This window comes from Aspergillus candidus (genome assembly GCF_002847045.1).
Source record: "Aspergillus candidus strain CBS 102.13 unplaced genomic scaffold BDW47scaffold_39, whole genome shotgun sequence".
Classification (NCBI taxonomy): Eukaryota; Fungi; Ascomycota; class Eurotiomycetes; order Eurotiales; family Aspergillaceae; genus Aspergillus; species Aspergillus candidus.
Genome location: NW_020194044.1, coordinates 104587 through 120198, shown reverse-complemented (window position 1 = coordinate 120198; position 15612 = coordinate 104587). Strand labels below are relative to the sequence as shown.

The 15612-nt window shown below is 55.1% G+C and overlaps 7 protein-coding genes across 7 annotated transcripts; 3 read left to right on the top strand and 4 right to left on the bottom strand.

Annotated features, from left to right (window-relative positions):
- The first annotated feature begins 267 nt into the window (after positions 1 to 267).
- On the top strand, positions 268 to 2981 carry BDW47DRAFT_54366 (uncharacterized protein). The gene is made up of 6 exons (XM_024819280.1): positions 268 to 1950; positions 2012 to 2152; positions 2222 to 2298; positions 2352 to 2379; positions 2437 to 2499; positions 2550 to 2981. Exons 1-6 carry the CDS (start codon positions 483 to 485, stop codon positions 2648 to 2650), a joined length of 1878 nt encoding a protein of 625 aa, XP_024670047.1. The 5' UTR covers positions 268 to 482; the 3' UTR covers positions 2651 to 2981.
- Positions 2982 to 3588: 607 nt separating this feature from the next.
- hacA (transcription factor HAC1) lies at positions 3589 to 4776 on the bottom strand (the record flags this gene model as incomplete). Its single annotated transcript, XM_024815291.1, has 4 exons — positions 3589 to 3920; positions 3956 to 4416; positions 4468 to 4654; positions 4770 to 4776. 4 exons carry the CDS (start codon positions 4774 to 4776, stop codon positions 3589 to 3591), a joined length of 987 nt encoding a protein of 328 aa, XP_024670046.1.
- Positions 4777 to 6774: 1998 nt separating this feature from the next.
- On the top strand, positions 6775 to 8335 carry BDW47DRAFT_54338 (TauD/TfdA family dioxygenase). Its single transcript, XM_024819279.1, has 2 exons — positions 6775 to 7295; positions 7355 to 8335. Exons 1-2 carry the CDS (start codon positions 7020 to 7022, stop codon positions 8258 to 8260), a joined length of 1182 nt encoding a protein of 393 aa, XP_024670045.1. The 5' UTR covers positions 6775 to 7019; the 3' UTR covers positions 8261 to 8335.
- A 519-nt stretch (positions 8336 to 8854) lies between these two features.
- BDW47DRAFT_109347 (inorganic phosphate transporter) lies at positions 8855 to 10300 on the bottom strand. Its single transcript, XM_024813447.1, has one exon. The coding sequence runs from the start codon at positions 10127 to 10129 to the stop codon at positions 8915 to 8917; it is 1215 nt and encodes a 404-aa protein (XP_024670044.1). The 5' UTR covers positions 10130 to 10300; the 3' UTR covers positions 8855 to 8914.
- Positions 10301 to 11617: 1317 nt separating this feature from the next.
- BDW47DRAFT_54282 (uncharacterized protein) lies at positions 11618 to 12182 on the bottom strand. Its single transcript, XM_024819278.1, has one exon. The coding sequence runs from the start codon at positions 12033 to 12035 to the stop codon at positions 11658 to 11660; it is 378 nt and encodes a 125-aa protein (XP_024670043.1). The 5' UTR covers positions 12036 to 12182; the 3' UTR covers positions 11618 to 11657.
- Positions 11618 to 13032, top strand: BDW47DRAFT_109345 (uncharacterized protein). Its single transcript, XM_024813446.1, has one exon. The coding sequence runs from the start codon at positions 12329 to 12331 to the stop codon at positions 12869 to 12871; it is 543 nt and encodes a 180-aa protein (XP_024670042.1). The 5' UTR covers positions 11618 to 12328; the 3' UTR covers positions 12872 to 13032.
- Positions 13033 to 13296: 264 nt separating this feature from the next.
- Positions 13297 to 14951, bottom strand: BDW47DRAFT_127586 (aldehyde dehydrogenase family protein; the record flags this gene model as incomplete). Its single annotated transcript, XM_024816737.1, has 3 exons — positions 13297 to 14477; positions 14546 to 14745; positions 14824 to 14951. The coding sequence occupies 3 exons, from the start codon at positions 14949 to 14951 to the stop codon at positions 13297 to 13299; spliced, it is 1509 nt and encodes a 502-aa protein (XP_024670041.1).
- Positions 14952 to 15612: the final 661 nt, after the last annotated feature.

Here is a 15612-nt window from a genome sequence, read left to right as displayed (position 1 = left end):
GAACAGATGCAACGATGTCTCCGTCGCAATTCTATGACAGATAGCATCCATCGCTTTCCCTACTCAGACTCAAATCAAGTTCCTTATCCCTCAAACCGGTTCTCCGAATAGTCTGGACGATCTCCACCCTCAAGGTCCTCACATCCTCTCCGCTTTTCTCGTCCCAGCCGATCGTGACGCACCGTCCAATTTCCTCCTAATCTGGAATGTGACTTTATTCTCCGACTGATTTTGTCCCTCCGCCTGAAGAAAGTGCACAAATCTCCGGGCTGAAGGAAGAACACCCGCGCTGATCCATCTCGTGCCCCAACAGTAGCGTCTCGGACTGACAACCCGATTGATCCGGTCATCCCCCGCCTTCACACTTTTTCTTACTCGAGTCGATAGTCAATTGCTGGATTGGAATTCTCGGACGGCGGAGATCTACGCGTGTGCGTTTTCTAGGGATCGGACGATACCGTCGAACCCGTTTAATCGACACCATGGCGTCCCACACCAAAAAGGATGACTTCTGCCTCGAGTGCAATTGGGACGCCTTCCACCTCGACGGACAAGAACCCCAGGAGAGTGACACCGTGCCCGCAGCGACGTCGTTGAGGTGCCCCGAGGAAGATCACCCCTCACGCGACCAGTGTGGTGACGAGGATCCCTGCTGCGATGCCGATGACTGCTCGACAACGTGCCCGTCGGTCTGTGACGGGTTTGTCGAATGCGATCAAACCACGGCGTGCTCTGCCCCCCATTGCGATAATACCCACTGTGACGATACCCACTGTGATGATACCCACTGCGACGATACCCATTGCGATGAGACCGGTTGTGACGATGCGCACTGCGATGATGATCACTGTGCCGGTGGTTGCAAGGAACCTAACTGCGAGGTTGACTGCAATGCCGATTGTGAAGCCGACTGCGATCCTGACTGTGACCTCGCCTGCGATACCAATTGCGATACCAATTGCGATACTGACTGCCATACCGACCTGCTCTGCTTCGATGGCCACTGCTTTAGTGACGCCCACACCGCCGCCCCGGAGCAGAGCCTCGAGTCCCTGTTAGGGCTGGGGGCTCCCTACGGTTTGGACACAGGCCTGCTTTCGTCGAACCATCTAGAGCAGCCCCAGAACCAGTTGTCCGGGACCAACCCTCCAGCCGCGGGAGCGATGTATCCCCCGGCTGCACCTTTCGTTCCCGCTCCCCAGAATTCGGTCGCCCATTGCCATCCGCACCCGTCCCATCACCTCCACTGCCACGACCTCTACAAAGACCATCACGGCCATCTACTCCCAGGGACCTACCCTCTCCAGAACCATGTCAATCCGGCGGACGTGTTCCACATGCTGGGGATGTGTCCCGACGTCTCGACCTGCCAGGATTTCCACGTCCATGAAGAAGCCAATTGCCCCGTTCAACCCGACCAGCCGGCGGCCGACGCCGCGGATGCATTCACCTGCTTCCACATTCCCCATAACCTAAACGAACTCTGCAAAAATCCGGTACACCCTCCCACAAGCGCTCCCGCCGCAAAGGGACCGCACCGCTCCTATCACCGGTGTCGTGGCCACGCACACATCCACGCCCATCCGTATTCTCCTTATTCCCGCCGCTCTCGATCCAGCGTTAGCTCGCAGTTGGTGTCAAGCGCCGGCGAGACTCCTCCCCCGCTAGATGGCGGGGGTTCGTCCGTACTGACCAGCCCGGATTTCTCCCCGGCCGACCCCGAGCTGCCCGTGTGCCGGTGGAGGACGTCACACGGCGTCGGATCCATCTGCGGTGCAACCTTCTCCGATCCCTGTGCGCTCCAGGAGCATCTCGTGTCCTGTCACATGGGGCCGGTCGACGGAGCCAAGGGTCCGGGCTACTATTGCTGCTGGGAGGGGTGTCACCGTCCGAACGAACCGTTTTCGCAGAAGTCCAAACTCCAGGGACACTTTTTAACCCATAGCAACTGTAAGTTATCGCTAGTCTTGGGGACTGTTCTTGTTTGGTTTATTGTGTCTGACTGGGACAGATAAAAATTTTACATGCATGGTGTGCGGGAAATCCTTTGCACGCCAGGCTACGCTGGAGCGGCATGAACGCAGCCATCGAGGGGAGAAACCCTATCGGTGTTCGGAGTGTGGGAAGATGTTTACCGATAGTAGTGAGCTGAGTATGTATCTTCTTCCTCTCTCTCTCTCTCTCTCTCCTCCTTGTTGTAGAACCAAAGCTAACGGTGTAGAAACCCACTCGCGGACACATACAGGCGAGAAGCCATTCCGATGTACCTATCCAGGCTGCAACTTCCAAACCGGCGATGTACGTGCACGATCCATGAACTAATAATAATTCTGAAGTACTGACCGTCGCAGTCATCCAACATGTCCAGTCACCGACTCAGTAAGTGCATCCATCCTGCAATCATCCTCCTACTTGCGCATCATCTAACACGCGTAGCACACGGAGAACGTCGGCATAAATGCATCTTTCCACGGTGCACCAAGAGTTTTACTCGACCGGGTATGTTGTGTGCCCTTCTCAAGTCTCTCGTTCAAAGCTAACAGCGACAGACCAACTCAAACGACATATCCGGTGCACCCACAAGGAAGACCCGGACGTGTTCTTTCCGTCTCCCACGCCTGACCAGTTTGCGCTGTCGTTTGCCATTTGATTGGACCCATCTTTCCATGCATCCATGATGGCATTACTATCGTCTACCCCTACTTCCTACCTCCTACCCTCTTTTCCCTACCACCTCCCCACTACCCACCGTCAAAAGTTCCAACAACGAACAACCCCAACTGATGAGATAAAAAGAAGGGCGAGATAACCGCCCATCTACGATACCCCATGATTATTGTTCATATATTATTTTTATTATCTTCACATGTATGTATGTATGTATGCAGTATGTCTATGTATCTGCTACGCTCGATCTACGAGTCGATTAACTCGGGCGTTATTTTATCTTGGATATATTATGTGATAATTGTTTGATCAAACGTTGGTACACATTTTTTTTATATAAGTACTGTATTGTATATTGTGTTTGCACTGGGCAAAAGTTTCGGGACATTGTCGAGAACAGTAAGAAGACACTGCGGGGTGCATTTGTAAGACTCGGGGGTAAAAAAAGGGAAAGAACAAGGGTCTTTCGATAATCATTCAACTCCCTTACAAGAAAGAAGGTACTCATTCATTTACACAAGGCCCCAAGATTATATCAAGTATGAAGATAGTATTAAATTGTAAAGTACACGCTATCATAGTAATACATCCTAACATTGCTTTCCCAGCAGAGACGTGACGGACTCGTCGATCCGTGACGAGCTCCCATAACGCCGTGTCCGTGAAGTAGTAGTAGTAGTAGTAGTAGTAGTAGTAGTAGTAGTGGATTTGCCCACCCGATTCTTGCGACCCGTACCCGCGGGTTGAAGACCTTTGAGAATGCGCCGGCGCCGTCCCGGGGTCTGGAGACAATCGATGGCCCAGATCAAGGTCAAAAGCGCCTCCCAGCTCCATCCATCCGCCGCTCCGGCCTCGACACCCGACAGATCGGCCGGCGAGACGCGTGCGCTAACCGCTCGCTGCAAGGCCCTGCCCGTCGCATCACGAAGTGGACGCGCCAAGGCAGGGTTGCAAGCGAGCAGGCGAGCGAGCAGTCTCATCCGGAAGACCGTGGGGCGGGTCGAGGGCCGAGAGGGGGAGGACAGGCTCGGAGTCGAAATCAACCAGAGAATCAAAGGGAAATGCCGAGAGATCTCCGCCGTCGAGAACGTCAAAGGCGAACCCGTCTTCAAGGACCGCAGGATCTGAGTCAGCGGGAGAATCACCGTGGAAGAGGCGGTGGAAGTCATCGTCAGAAAGAGGAGCCGCAGCGTCATCTGCAGCGTGAGATCCACTGCCGACGCCGAGGTCAAAGAGGGGGAGGGCGCTTCCATCTGCGTCGAGTCCACCGACGGGCACTGCAGGCCACACAACACCGCTGCAGGATGTTGTGCCGGATCGGTGGACTCGTCCAGAGTGGAAGGCTTGAGGGTGGGGGAGAAGGTGGCGTGGGCGAGGGAGGACGGGGTGGGGAAAGGGATGCGGTCGAGAGGGAGCTCATCGCGCTCCTGTTTGAACAGGGTGGGCGTGAGGGTGGGGGAGGGCGAAGGCGGGGAGGCGATGGTGCGGTTGGGGGTGCTGCCGCGAGAGGAACCACGGACCTCGGCCGAGAGTTGAGCGACTTGCTTGTTGAGTCGGTTGTTCTCGGCCTCGATCTGGTTGAGACGTTGGAGGAGGAACTGGTTCTGTTGTTCCATCTGGATCTTCTCATTCTCGAGCTTCTCCATTTCGAGACGCTTGCGCTCACGCGAAGTCTGGGCGGCGGCGCGATTCCGGAGGACGCGCTCGATGCGGCGTTGCTCCTTCTCGTCGTCTGTCTTGGCCCGTTTTCTAGATCCATTAGTATCTCTACCGTTTCCTTCCTTTGATAGATGAGCATACCGTGGAGGCAGGTTGGTCTTGGGAACGGGGAGTTCCTGACCCCATGACTTCCTCTTCTTGGCGGGTTTCTTCTCGTCCGTCTTCTCATCCTCGTCGACCTCAAGTAAAGAGGTGTCGGCGGGGGAGACGGTGAGGGGCATCTCCGACTCGGGAGAGCTGGGGACCGAGTCCGCCGGCGAGAAGCTGTCTTCCATGATGTGAGATTCCATGATCCAGTGATCGACTGAAGGATATTGTGTTCGATATTGGAATTGAATTCCGATGTGTTGATTCAGATGGAGATGATCACGATGATGGATCACAGGGCATGGAAGACAAAGAAGAAGGCAAGTACGAGGTCAGGAAAGGTCAGGTGAAAGACCACGGTGTCATTACCGAAAACAGACGGCCAGACCGTCTGAGTCAGAAGAAGAGTGGGGGGGGGGAGAGAGAGAGAGAGAAAAGGACAAGTGGTCTGATGGATAGAAGAGACGGAGGACGGAAGGTTGATGGAAGAAGCGAAGAGGAAGAGGGAAGTTGGCTTCTTTAAAGGCCAGCGTGGTCTGATTCAGGCGCCCCTTTATTAAGGCCGCCGCCCTCCCTTTCCCTGCCCCGTTTCAGCCTTGGCCCCCCAGGCAGGAGGCAGGATGGGGGGGATGCAAGGGGCGGAGTGTATCATTACATACCGTCCTGCTCGGTATCGGGACGGGGTTGTCCCCCCTTTGACGTGTCTCTCTGGGAGTAGATTACCTGTCATACCCAGTGCTATACAGTATGATACGTTCTGATACACCCGGATGGCCAGACCAGGATGGAGCAGATGGAACATTCTAGTGGGACTTCCATCGTATTGGTTGGTTCCGTAAATAACCCACTGAGACTCCCCATAATATCCCCTTAAACCAGTCTAATACTCCGCCACTCATGCATCTTCTTGGGGGCTGCAGCTCTCTTCAGCCCCCCCTCCACCTGCCGTATCCTCCGTATACTTTGATATATTTAGTGTCTGACAGCAGATCAAGAGTATCATACGAACCAGACCGCCCCAGATTGGCAGTGTTTACTAGTGACTAGTTTGGAGTTAGTCGGAATAATACGAGGATCATGGTCAATACCGGAGGGTACTGATGACGCTGGAGGAATCCACCCGGAATCAGGGATGGTTCCATCCGTACTCCATCGCAAGTGTTACATCCGTGTTCCCCTTTGATGAATCCTTGGTTCAATCAATCTGACCGGTGTGTCAGACAAAAGATGATCTTCCTCATGCATGCACCCCGACCGGACCCCGTCTGTCTTCCTATCAGTTCCCCCGACTCGACACGGACATGGTTCTCCGCAGTGGAAGTTCTTTGTCCGTCGGAGACTTGACCGATATGAAGGAGGGGAGGGATCCGGAATGACTGCGGAATGTGCTCCGGCTCCTATGTAGGAGAGAAGGAGACACTGTCTCAGGATCCGTAATGAGGGCGGGGATGGAAGTCACGGGAAGGGAAGTCACGGGATAGAAAGTCACGGGATAGAAAGTCACGGGATAGAAAGTCACGGGAAGGAAAGTCACGGGAAGGAAAGTCACGGGATGAAAGTCACGGGATGAGAATCACGGGAAAGAAAGTCACGGGAAAGAAAGTCACGGGAAAGAAAAAGTCACGGGAAAGAAAGTCACGGAAAGAAAGTCACGGGAAGGAAAGTCACGGGAAGGAAAGTCACGGGATGGAAAGTCACGGGATGGAAAGTCACGGTATTAAGTCACGGGATGAGAATCACGGGATGAGAATCACGGGATATATGCAAAATCACCAACATCGCCAAGGCATGGTCACATGACTTCCTCAACATCAACAATCAAAGAGATTGACAAAAGAAGAGAGAGAGAGAGAGAGAGAGAAGAGAAATTTATGAATCACTCTCTTCTCATCCGGCCGACGTCAGACAGATGACACCCGTGGCTACAGATGGACAGATGGAAGGACGAAAACAACCCTCCGCAAGTCGACCTCTCGCCCGAGTCCACCACCTGATCCTCTTTCAAAACTCTCACTGAGACTCTACGATAACTCATTCCTCGACCTCTTGACCTCATTTGACTTCAACCGGGTCGAGTGGACTATCATGGAGCACCAGAAGAGCAGAGAATCCTTCATCAACAATCTGATTGGGGTACCTGTCCTACGGGGCCATCACCCAATCGACCCCCTCTGATTGCGCCATCACCGCCAATCACGGCTCTTCTCCAGCTGTCGGCGCCCATGCCCTATAGTGTAGTTGAATGATCCCCCCTCCACTCCGCAACGATCATCGCCGGGCACGCCATCATGCCCACTACTTGCGACCTCTCTCTTCGATGACGAGGACTAATCAACCGTCCTGGCGGGTTCCTCTTTCGCCCGAGTTGACCGGATGCACGGCAGAAGCGGGGGACCAGAGGGGATGGCATGGTCATCGAGGGGTCATCAAATCGGGGTATAAAATGGAGGGGTTGACCACTTCGTAGTCACTCCTCCCCTCAATCAACCGGATCAATCGATCACTTGACTGTCTTCTCTCTTCGCTTTATAACCCTGTCCACGAATATGGCCACCCTCACACAGCAGCCCGCCGCGGTCCCCCTCGACGTCTTCCCCGATGGGCTCAAGACCACCGGCCAACATGCTCCCCTCTACGACCATCTCGTGCCCTTTGAGAAGTTCCCCAAGAAGATCGAGGGTCCCACCGTCTGGGATCCCGAGGACTATCGCAACACCCCCGAGCGTTGGACCCATCGATTTACCTCGGAGGAGATCGAGGAGTTGAGCGTCGCCAGCGATAACTTCCTGAACAATAAGATTCCGTTGACCGGGATTTCCAAGGTATGCTTTTCTTTGAGTAGTCCGCTGGAAAAAAAAAAAACACCCACTCACGTTGATAGTCCAACTTCCCCCTCCCCAACCTCGCCGGCCGTCTCGATCAACTCCGCGCCGATCTCGTCGACGGCAAGGGCTTCATCCTCTTCAAGGGCTTCCCCGTCGAGAAATGGGGCAACCACAAGTCCGCCGTCGCCTACATGGGTCTCGGCACCTACCTGGGCTACTTCGTCAGCCAGAACAGCCGCGGCCACGTGCTGGGCCACGTCAAGGACGTGGGCGACGACCCCACCCAGATCGACTCGGTCCGCATCTACCGCACCAACGCCCGCCAGTTCTTCCACGCCGACGACTCCGACGTCGTCGGCCTGCTGTGCATCGCCCGCGCCCTCGAGGGCGGCGAGAGCGACATCGCCTCCTCCCACCTCGTCTACAACATCCTGGCCGCCGAGCGGCCCGACGTGCTCAAGACCCTGACCGACCCCATCTGGTACTTCGACCGCAAGGGCGAGACATCCACCGGCCAGGACGAGTACATCCGCACCAGCGTCATCTACATGGAGCGCGACGACGGCAACGCCGCCAAGCCGCCCCGCGTTTACACCAAGTGGGACCCGTACTACGTGCGGTCGCTGTCGCGCTTCTCCGACGCGGGCGTCATCCCACCGCTGTCGGCCGCCCAGGTCGAGGCCCTCGAGGTGCTGGAGGCCACCTGCAACCGTGTCTCGCTGCACATGATCCTCGAGGTCGGCGACATCCAGTTCGTCTCCAACTCGCACGTCCTGCACGCCCGCACCGCCTACACCGACCACGCCCCGCCCACCCCGCGCCGCCACCTCATGCGTCTGTGGCTGGCCACCCCGGAGCACGAGGGGGGATGGCGTCTGCCGTTCTGGGATAGCAACGAGAAGAAGCGGGGTGGTATCCAGGTTGATGACCAAGCGCCCGTGGCGCCGCTGGATGCGGAGTAACCTTACGATTCGGTTGTGATTTTAATGTTGTATACCTCTTAGCGGAATTAATTATGATTTTTACTTAAGTATTTCATGCTGGATAAATCATAGTCAACCAGTGGTAGTAAGCGTACTCCATACACTGTGTGAGTAGTATAATATTTGTATCCTGCTAATTTATACTGGGGAGCTCCTATATATATATATTTAACCGACTCGAGAGAAATTAATGATAAACCTAAGAGAACACCGATACTAGACGTTTTACATGATATTTACTACAGTGTTCATCCACTTCTCATGTCTAATATATTCTAACTAGAACGGATGGGTTCTTAATGTCAACCAGGACAGACCAAGGATGAGCGAGACATGACCAGACTTGGGAAGTGACTACAGCTGACCCGCAGGACGTTTCCCACACTATTTTATCGTTTGTATTCTGATCATTCTTTCAACCATCAAGCAAGCTTTTCCACGGCTCTTAATATCATCGATTTCATCGCTAAGGGCGCGTTTCCATCCCCGATTTCCACAAGACTGAAATACAGAGTACAAAGAATGGAATGAATACATATCATCAAATGATTTCATCAAGAAATTCGTATCGTAAAAAAATCTAATCTAAATCTATATACAGGGCATTATATTAAGAAAAACAAAGCAACACGACTAAAAATGCGGCGTATTCAACGCCATCAAACACATCAAGCCCGCAACCAACCCGGCACAAGGCAACGTCAACACCCAGCCCAAAAAGATAAACGCCAACTGTCTCCAATTGACAGCGCCCAGATCATAATTCATCAACGCGACGCCAGTGGCCGCCCCGGTCAAGCACTGCGTCGTGGAGACAGGCAGACCCAGTCTCGAGGCAAGAAGCACAGTGATGGCCGCGCCCAGCTCAGTCGCGAAACCACGCGTCGGCGACATCTGCGTGATCTTGTTGCCCAGCGCACGCATGATGTGGTATCCGTAGAACCAGAAGCCGAGACCGAGGAGCAGGCCGGCAATGACGAGGAACCAGACAGGCGTGGAAGCCTCCGTGTCGACCTCGCCAGCGAGGTACGTCGCGTAGGACCCAGCCCACGGGCCAACGGAGTTGGCAACATCGTTGGAACCGTGCGCGATGGACATGATGATGGCGGAGACAACCTGGCAGTACGTCCAGAGATGTTCGACGCGGTCGTCGTAGCGGTGAGCGCGGGCATGGATAGAGCGGAGGTGAGCCGAGTCGTGCGTGATGACGTCGCGGGTGACACCCTGCAGGAGGATGAACTTGGTCCAGCCCCAGATCTTGAGCGGGTTCAGCCAGCTGAGGTCCGCGACGGGGGCGAGGAAGCGCTCGTGGGGTCCGATGTGGACGGATTTCTTCTGGGGCTGGATCTCAGGCGAGGAGGCGGTTGAGATGGCTGTGCGTTCGACGTCTGTGGCTTCGGCTGCCTTGACGGCGTCGTCGGCGGAGAAGATGGATTTCTCGTTGGTGGCGCCGTTGACGTTGTTGATGCTGTTGACGTTGTCGATGATGTTGTTGTTCTTGTCCTTCTGGCCTGCGCGCTCCTCGCCGTAGGCGTCTTCGTAGTAGTTGGTGACGAACTTGTCGCCCTTGCCGGGGAGATAGAGCGGGCAGTTCTCCTTCATCAGCCAGGGGCCGAGCGGGATGTGCCAGGGACGGATCCGGGGGTCCTGGCGGACGAGACGACGGTGGAAGTAAGGGACGAAGAAGATGTATCCGATGGCGAGACAGCCGAAGAAGACGCCGAGGATGATTCCGGCCGCCTTGCCGGCGCCGAAGGCCTCGAGGGAGGGAGCGGTGGGAGCCTCGACGACGATGAACAGGGCGAGGATGGCGCCCGTGAAGGCGAGGTAGAAGGGGATGAGCCGCATGGCCCACTTGAAGGAGTCCTTGCGCTCGAGGACCGAGTACTTGAGGACCCCGAAGATGAGGGCCGAGAAGCCGCCCGCGATGGCGGGGGCAATGCCCCAGCTGGCGGCGATCTGGGAGACGCTGCCGTCGGCCCAGCCCCAGCTGATCTTCGCCTGCGTGGCAAAGCCGACGCCGACGAGGGCGCCGACGACGGTCTGTGTCGTCGACACCGGCATGCCGTAGGTGGTAGCGAACATGAGCCAGAAGGCACTGCCGACCTCGGCGCAGCCCATGGCGAGCATGAAGGTGCCGGGGTTGCCCATGAAGCGGTCGGGGGAGATGATGCCGTCTTTGATGGTGTCCGTGACGCGGGATCCGAGGGCTACAGCGCCGACGAACTCGGTGATGGTGGCGAGGATGCCGACCTGCCACATTTCGAGGGTGCGGGCTGCCACGGAGGTGGCGTAGGAGTTGGCGACATCGTTGGCGCCGTTGCCAAAGGCACTGAAGACGAAGGCGATGGAGGTGAGGGCGAGGATCCAGTCATACTTCGCGGTGATGGCGGGGATCATGGTGCCGGGCGGTAGTGGGAAGCCCACTGTAGGTGCAGTAGGAGAGATATGAGATGGAATTGATGAAAGCGATTTGGGTGTTGAGATTCTATGGGAGGGAATGATTTAAATATGGGAGTTTAGAACCATTCTACACTACGTCGTAGTATCATTGTCATGTCGGGCTGTGGCGGTCTCGAGGTGGACGGGTGGAGCGAAGCATGAGAGCGAGAGGATGGGAGAACGTGAGAAAATAATGGACAGACATTGGCCAAGGTTAGTGGTAGTGGACTCTCAGAACCACAATTCCAGTCGACTGTCATTGACTGAAAGTGAGCAAAGGAAGAGATATGGCACGAATCCTAGGGCTTGATGCCCGCCAGAGGAACGCTTGGCGCCAAGTCCCGCCCAGCCCGCCCAGCCCGCGGTGCCAGAGTTAAAGATCCGCTTTCCATCCAATCAGCTGTACCTGTTGAACACGTTCTTGATCTTCTGGTTAGGGAAGAGATTTCAGAATATCTTGGTACGGGGCCCTTTGACATCTTGATCTTGTTTTCCACGCGTTGGCTGCACCTCGGACAGTACTTTGGGTTTTCGTTTGGGTTTCATTTGCCTCTGTTAATTTGATCCAACCCGACTGCAGCCCACTCGAGGTTTTTCTCTCAGTTGCCACCGAGCTATCGACCCGCCACGTGGGATCAGATGGCCAAAGCAGACGTCCTGGGTATGCTTGGCTGTGGACTCGACGAGGCAGTGCACACACGACACCTTGCCATCATTGACGTTTTGAATGGATTGATCTGAGCGCTGTCGAGTACTCATGATCTAATCCATTCATGTAATTGCCATCACGGACGTGGTTTTGATGAGGTTCACCTGTTATCTAAGACTGTCTAAAGACGTGACAGTGTCGGTTGGTGTAGAGTGATTAGGGTTAGGTCAATCGTCTACTTGCCCAATTTGGAGTGTATTCCCCCTGTAGTTATTTCCAACCCTGTTAGTGGCTGGTCTGTCTCCAGGCGTCTACAGGCTTGATTGAGAGGGTCATCAAGCCCCTGAGCCCTTTTCTACCAGACGCCTGAACAGGAATAGCAGTGCCTGACCGGGTCGGATGAAACAGTCTGATAGTCGGAATACTGCATCTTGCATCCACAAAGATCGATAGACTGCCGCATATTTTCTGGCACTGGAGCAATCCAGTCAGCTTTACATTGCGACTAATTATGATGCTGAACTCTCTTCGAGAGAGGGTGGAATGGCACATTCTGCTTTTCTTCAATGAACCCAGCCATTGTCTATAGAACAAGGCATGGCATCGTTCTATGCCATTCATCGCTAGACAATGAAGCATGCATAACAAGGCCATGTCAACCATTCCCGCCTTTCAAGATCAACTGACAATGAAAGAACAAACACAGAATGGGATCAAAGAAGCAGACTTTACCGTGCTTTATTGAAGACAATCGCTTTCATATACACAGATCAACAAAGAACAACCCTATACGAACTCACAATCTCGCACAAGTATAAATACAACTCCAATGCACAAGAGCAGCTCAAACAACCATCAACAGTCTTCCTCCCAGCAAGCCCGATAAACATATACAAACACAACTCTCAACCATCCCAACCCACAGGATCCCCCCCCCCCTCAAAAAAAGAGCAGGTATGAATCCCTTCACTAACCCCCCCTTCCAAGACAGCGACAGCCAAAAAGGCACCATGTCAAACCCCCGCGGGCCCTTCGTATCCTTCAACGACGGCGACGGCGCCCTAGTCTGGTACAACTCCTACTGCGACCCGGCCGCTGAAGACCGGGTATGGTGGCTGCGCCTGGCAATGGAAGGCCACTACACGAACCTCGGCGAGCTCCTCTTCGACATGACGCTCGCATACGACTACGGAAAGTGTCAGGTGGTGCCGATCTTCAACCATGACATGGACGGGTCCATGTACATGGGGTTCAACGTGCCCGTGGAGGTGGAGGAGGCCGGGCGCGATAAGATCCTGGCGCTGGGGGGAGAGCACCTCATGAGGGTGATGGCTTATTGGAAGGCGCATAAGAGTTTCCCTACTCCGGTTCATAATGCGCCCAAGGATGAGTCGGCTGGTAGTGCGGAGGAGACGGAGTCTGAGAAGGATGAGGATGATACTCCGCCTACTACGCCTGAGGAGTCGCCGAGGGGCAAGTTTGGGAATGTTCGTTCTTAGATGGGTGAAGTTTACCTTTATCCCTGATAGCCACTGCACCAACGTACCGGATTTGATCAGGCTTGATATGACTGATATCCAACATCTTTGTTTAGAATGACGGCGGTTTGGATGGAAGGTCTAATACGGGTAATATTAGAGCACAATCAACATGATACAGGCACTTCCGAATTCATTGTAACAATACCAGTAGGACGTCGTATAAATCAGGGTGGAACTACAAGTTAGTACCAAAGTAAGGCTGGATGGCCTACATTACAAACACAGTAGAAGACCTAAAAGGCTCATACATTCGCCCAAGGATAACAATTTGAAGATAGCGTCAACTACTTCATCTGATACGCAGAAACTACATACAGGTCCCGCCCGTCTGCCATTAATCATCATGTACATACAACATCAAATCTGCCCATCACACTAGTACACTACAGTCTGGACCCCAAGTTGACGTGAACCGCCTTGATATGCGAGTACGCCTCCAGGCCAGCCTCGCCCAGCTCGCGACCGATCCCGCTCTGCTTCACACCGCCGAAAGGCACGCGGAAGTCGCTGTCGTTGCTGCTGTTGATCCAGACCATGCCGGCCTCGATATCCGACGCCACCCGGTGAGCGGTCTCAATGTCCTTGGTGAAGAGGGCCGCACCCAGACCGTAGGTGGTGTCGTTGGCGCGGGTGATGGCCTCCTCCTCGGTGACAAAGCTCGAGATCACCACGAACGGACCAAACACCTCCTCGCGGTAGATCCGCATGTTGTCCTTGACATTGGTGAAGACGGTGGGGGCGATGTAGAAGCCCTTGCCATCGCCGACGTTCTTGAAGGGCTCGCCGCCGGTGACCAGCGTGGCGCCCTCGGACTTGCCGCTCTCGATGTAGGACAGGACCCGGTCGTACTGGGCCTTGGTGACCTGCGGGCCTTGGAAGGTGTCGTCGGCGAAGGGGTCGCCCACCTTGCTGGTCGAGGCCACGGCCTCCTTGAAGAGCGCCACAAACTTATCATAGACGGAGTCGTGCACCAGGATACGCGAGGTGGCCGTGCAGACCTGACCCTGGTTGTACATGATGCCAATGTGGGCCCACTTGGCCGCCTGCTCTAGGTCCGCGTCGCCAAAGACCACCAGCGGCGACTTGCCACCGGTCTCGAGGGTGATATTCTTCAACGTGCTGGCGGCCATCTTCATGATCTCACGGCCCGTGGCGGTCGAACCGGTGAACGCGACCTTGTCCACATCAGGATGGTGGACGAGGGCGCTGCCAGCCACCCGACCGTGACCGTTCAGGATGTTGATGACACCGGGGGGGAAGCCAGCCTCCTTGATCAGGTTACCGAGGTAGAGGATACTGAGGGGGGTCTGTTCGGCGGGCTTGAGCACGATGGTGTTTCCGCAGGCCAGCGCGGGACCCAGCTTCCACGCCGCCATAGCCAGAGGGAAGTTCCACGGGATGATCTGGCCGACGACGCCGATGGGTTGGCGCAGGGTGTAGGCAAACTTGGCGGGCGTGGTGCCGATGGTTTGACCAAAGAACTTGTCGGCCCAGCCGGCGTAGTACCGGAGGGTGTTGATGACTTCACCGAGATCGTCGCTCAAGGAGACCTGGTATGGCTTGCCTGTTGCCCCATCAGTGATGTTCTTTTCCGACTTCGGGGGAGAAACAGAAAAGGTGATGTGAACATACCGTTATCCCATGTCTCAATGGTAGCCAGGACCTCCCGGTTCTTATCGATCAGATCGGCCAGTTTGTGCATCATCTCACCCCGATCCGTCGGGGAAAGTTGCTTCCACGAGGGATCCTTGAGGGCCTTGCGGGCCGCCTTGACAGCGAGATCGACATCCTCCTCTCCTGCGGCATAGACGGAGGTAATTTCTTTCTCATCACTGAGACAGTCAGTATTTCACCACTCATAGAGCTCTCTTACTTTCGAGACTTTTCAAGTGGGGAAGACGGTAACATACGCCGGGTTGATGGAGGCGAACTTCTCGCCGGATTTGGAGGGAACAAATTCATTGTTGATGAAGAGGCCGATAGGCTGGGCATAAGAGCGCCCATTCGGAGCCGTCAACTGAACGGAGATGTTGGACATTTTGGAAGAGTGGAAGAGACGTCGAGGAGAGGGGAGAGATTGGGAGAGAGGGTAGATGGAAGAGCTCAGGCGGGGAAGCGAAGAGGGGGAGAGAGGGGTAGAGTATTTGTAGTAGCAACGAGAAGGGGGAGCCGTCAGAAGTTTGGACCATGTACGTTTGCAGAGACGCGCTGGACCCATGGTCCTGTAAGAGAGCCAAACCATAGGAGGGGCAGCAGCTGTACTGGAGTAGATGGTGTGGAGATGGGAGATGATGGAGCAATTAATGATGGTGAGGGGAGCTGGAGGAGGAGGAGCGGATTCCATTGGTGGAGACGGGCGAGAAAAGGGCGGATGACTCAGCGATCGCATCGACCTGCTCTTCTCGGCCTAAGGCACGAAGCCCGCATCGACCTCCCTCGTGGGTTGGCTCGACCGAGAAGGGATCGCTGGAGTGTGGTTGATCTGCAGGACGACGGCATTGCCCGTCTGTACAGGGTATGCGCAACCCCCTCCATTTCCGATTGGACATGCGTCAGTCAGGAATGGTCAGAGCTCAAAGCTGTGTCCAGGATAAATGCGGATGATCATTGCTCCGGCGCACAGGACGCGATCGCTCGATCGGTCGCGATGGACCCACTCCAGGTCACCATCAACCAAGGTTGCTCCTGTCAACGCGATT

Coding starts and splice junctions, on each gene's coding strand:
- BDW47DRAFT_109347 (XM_024813447.1), bottom strand. CDS start 10,129: ATGCGGCTCATCCCCTTCTACCTCGCCTTCACGGGCGCCATCCTCGCC.
- BDW47DRAFT_54282 (XM_024819278.1), bottom strand. CDS start 12,035: ATGGTTGACATGGCCTTGTTATGCATGCTTCATTGTCTAGCGATGAAT.
- BDW47DRAFT_54338 (XM_024819279.1), top strand. CDS start 7,020: ATGGCCACCCTCACACAGCAGCCCGCCGCGGTCCCCCTCGACGTCTTC. Junction 7,296..7,354: donor CGTTGACCGGGATTTCCAAG/GTATGCTTTTCT, acceptor TCACGTTGATAG/TCCAACTTCCCCCTCCCCAA.
- BDW47DRAFT_109345 (XM_024813446.1), top strand. CDS start 12,329: ATGAATCCCTTCACTAACCCCCCCTTCCAAGACAGCGACAGCCAAAAA.
- BDW47DRAFT_54366 (XM_024819280.1), top strand. CDS start 483: ATGGCGTCCCACACCAAAAAGGATGACTTCTGCCTCGAGTGCAATTGG. Junction 2,153..2,221: donor TACCGATAGTAGTGAGCTGA/GTATGTATCTTC, acceptor CTAACGGTGTAG/AAACCCACTCGCGGACACAT. Junction 2,500..2,549: donor CAAGAGTTTTACTCGACCGG/GTATGTTGTGTG, acceptor TAACAGCGACAG/ACCAACTCAAACGACATATC.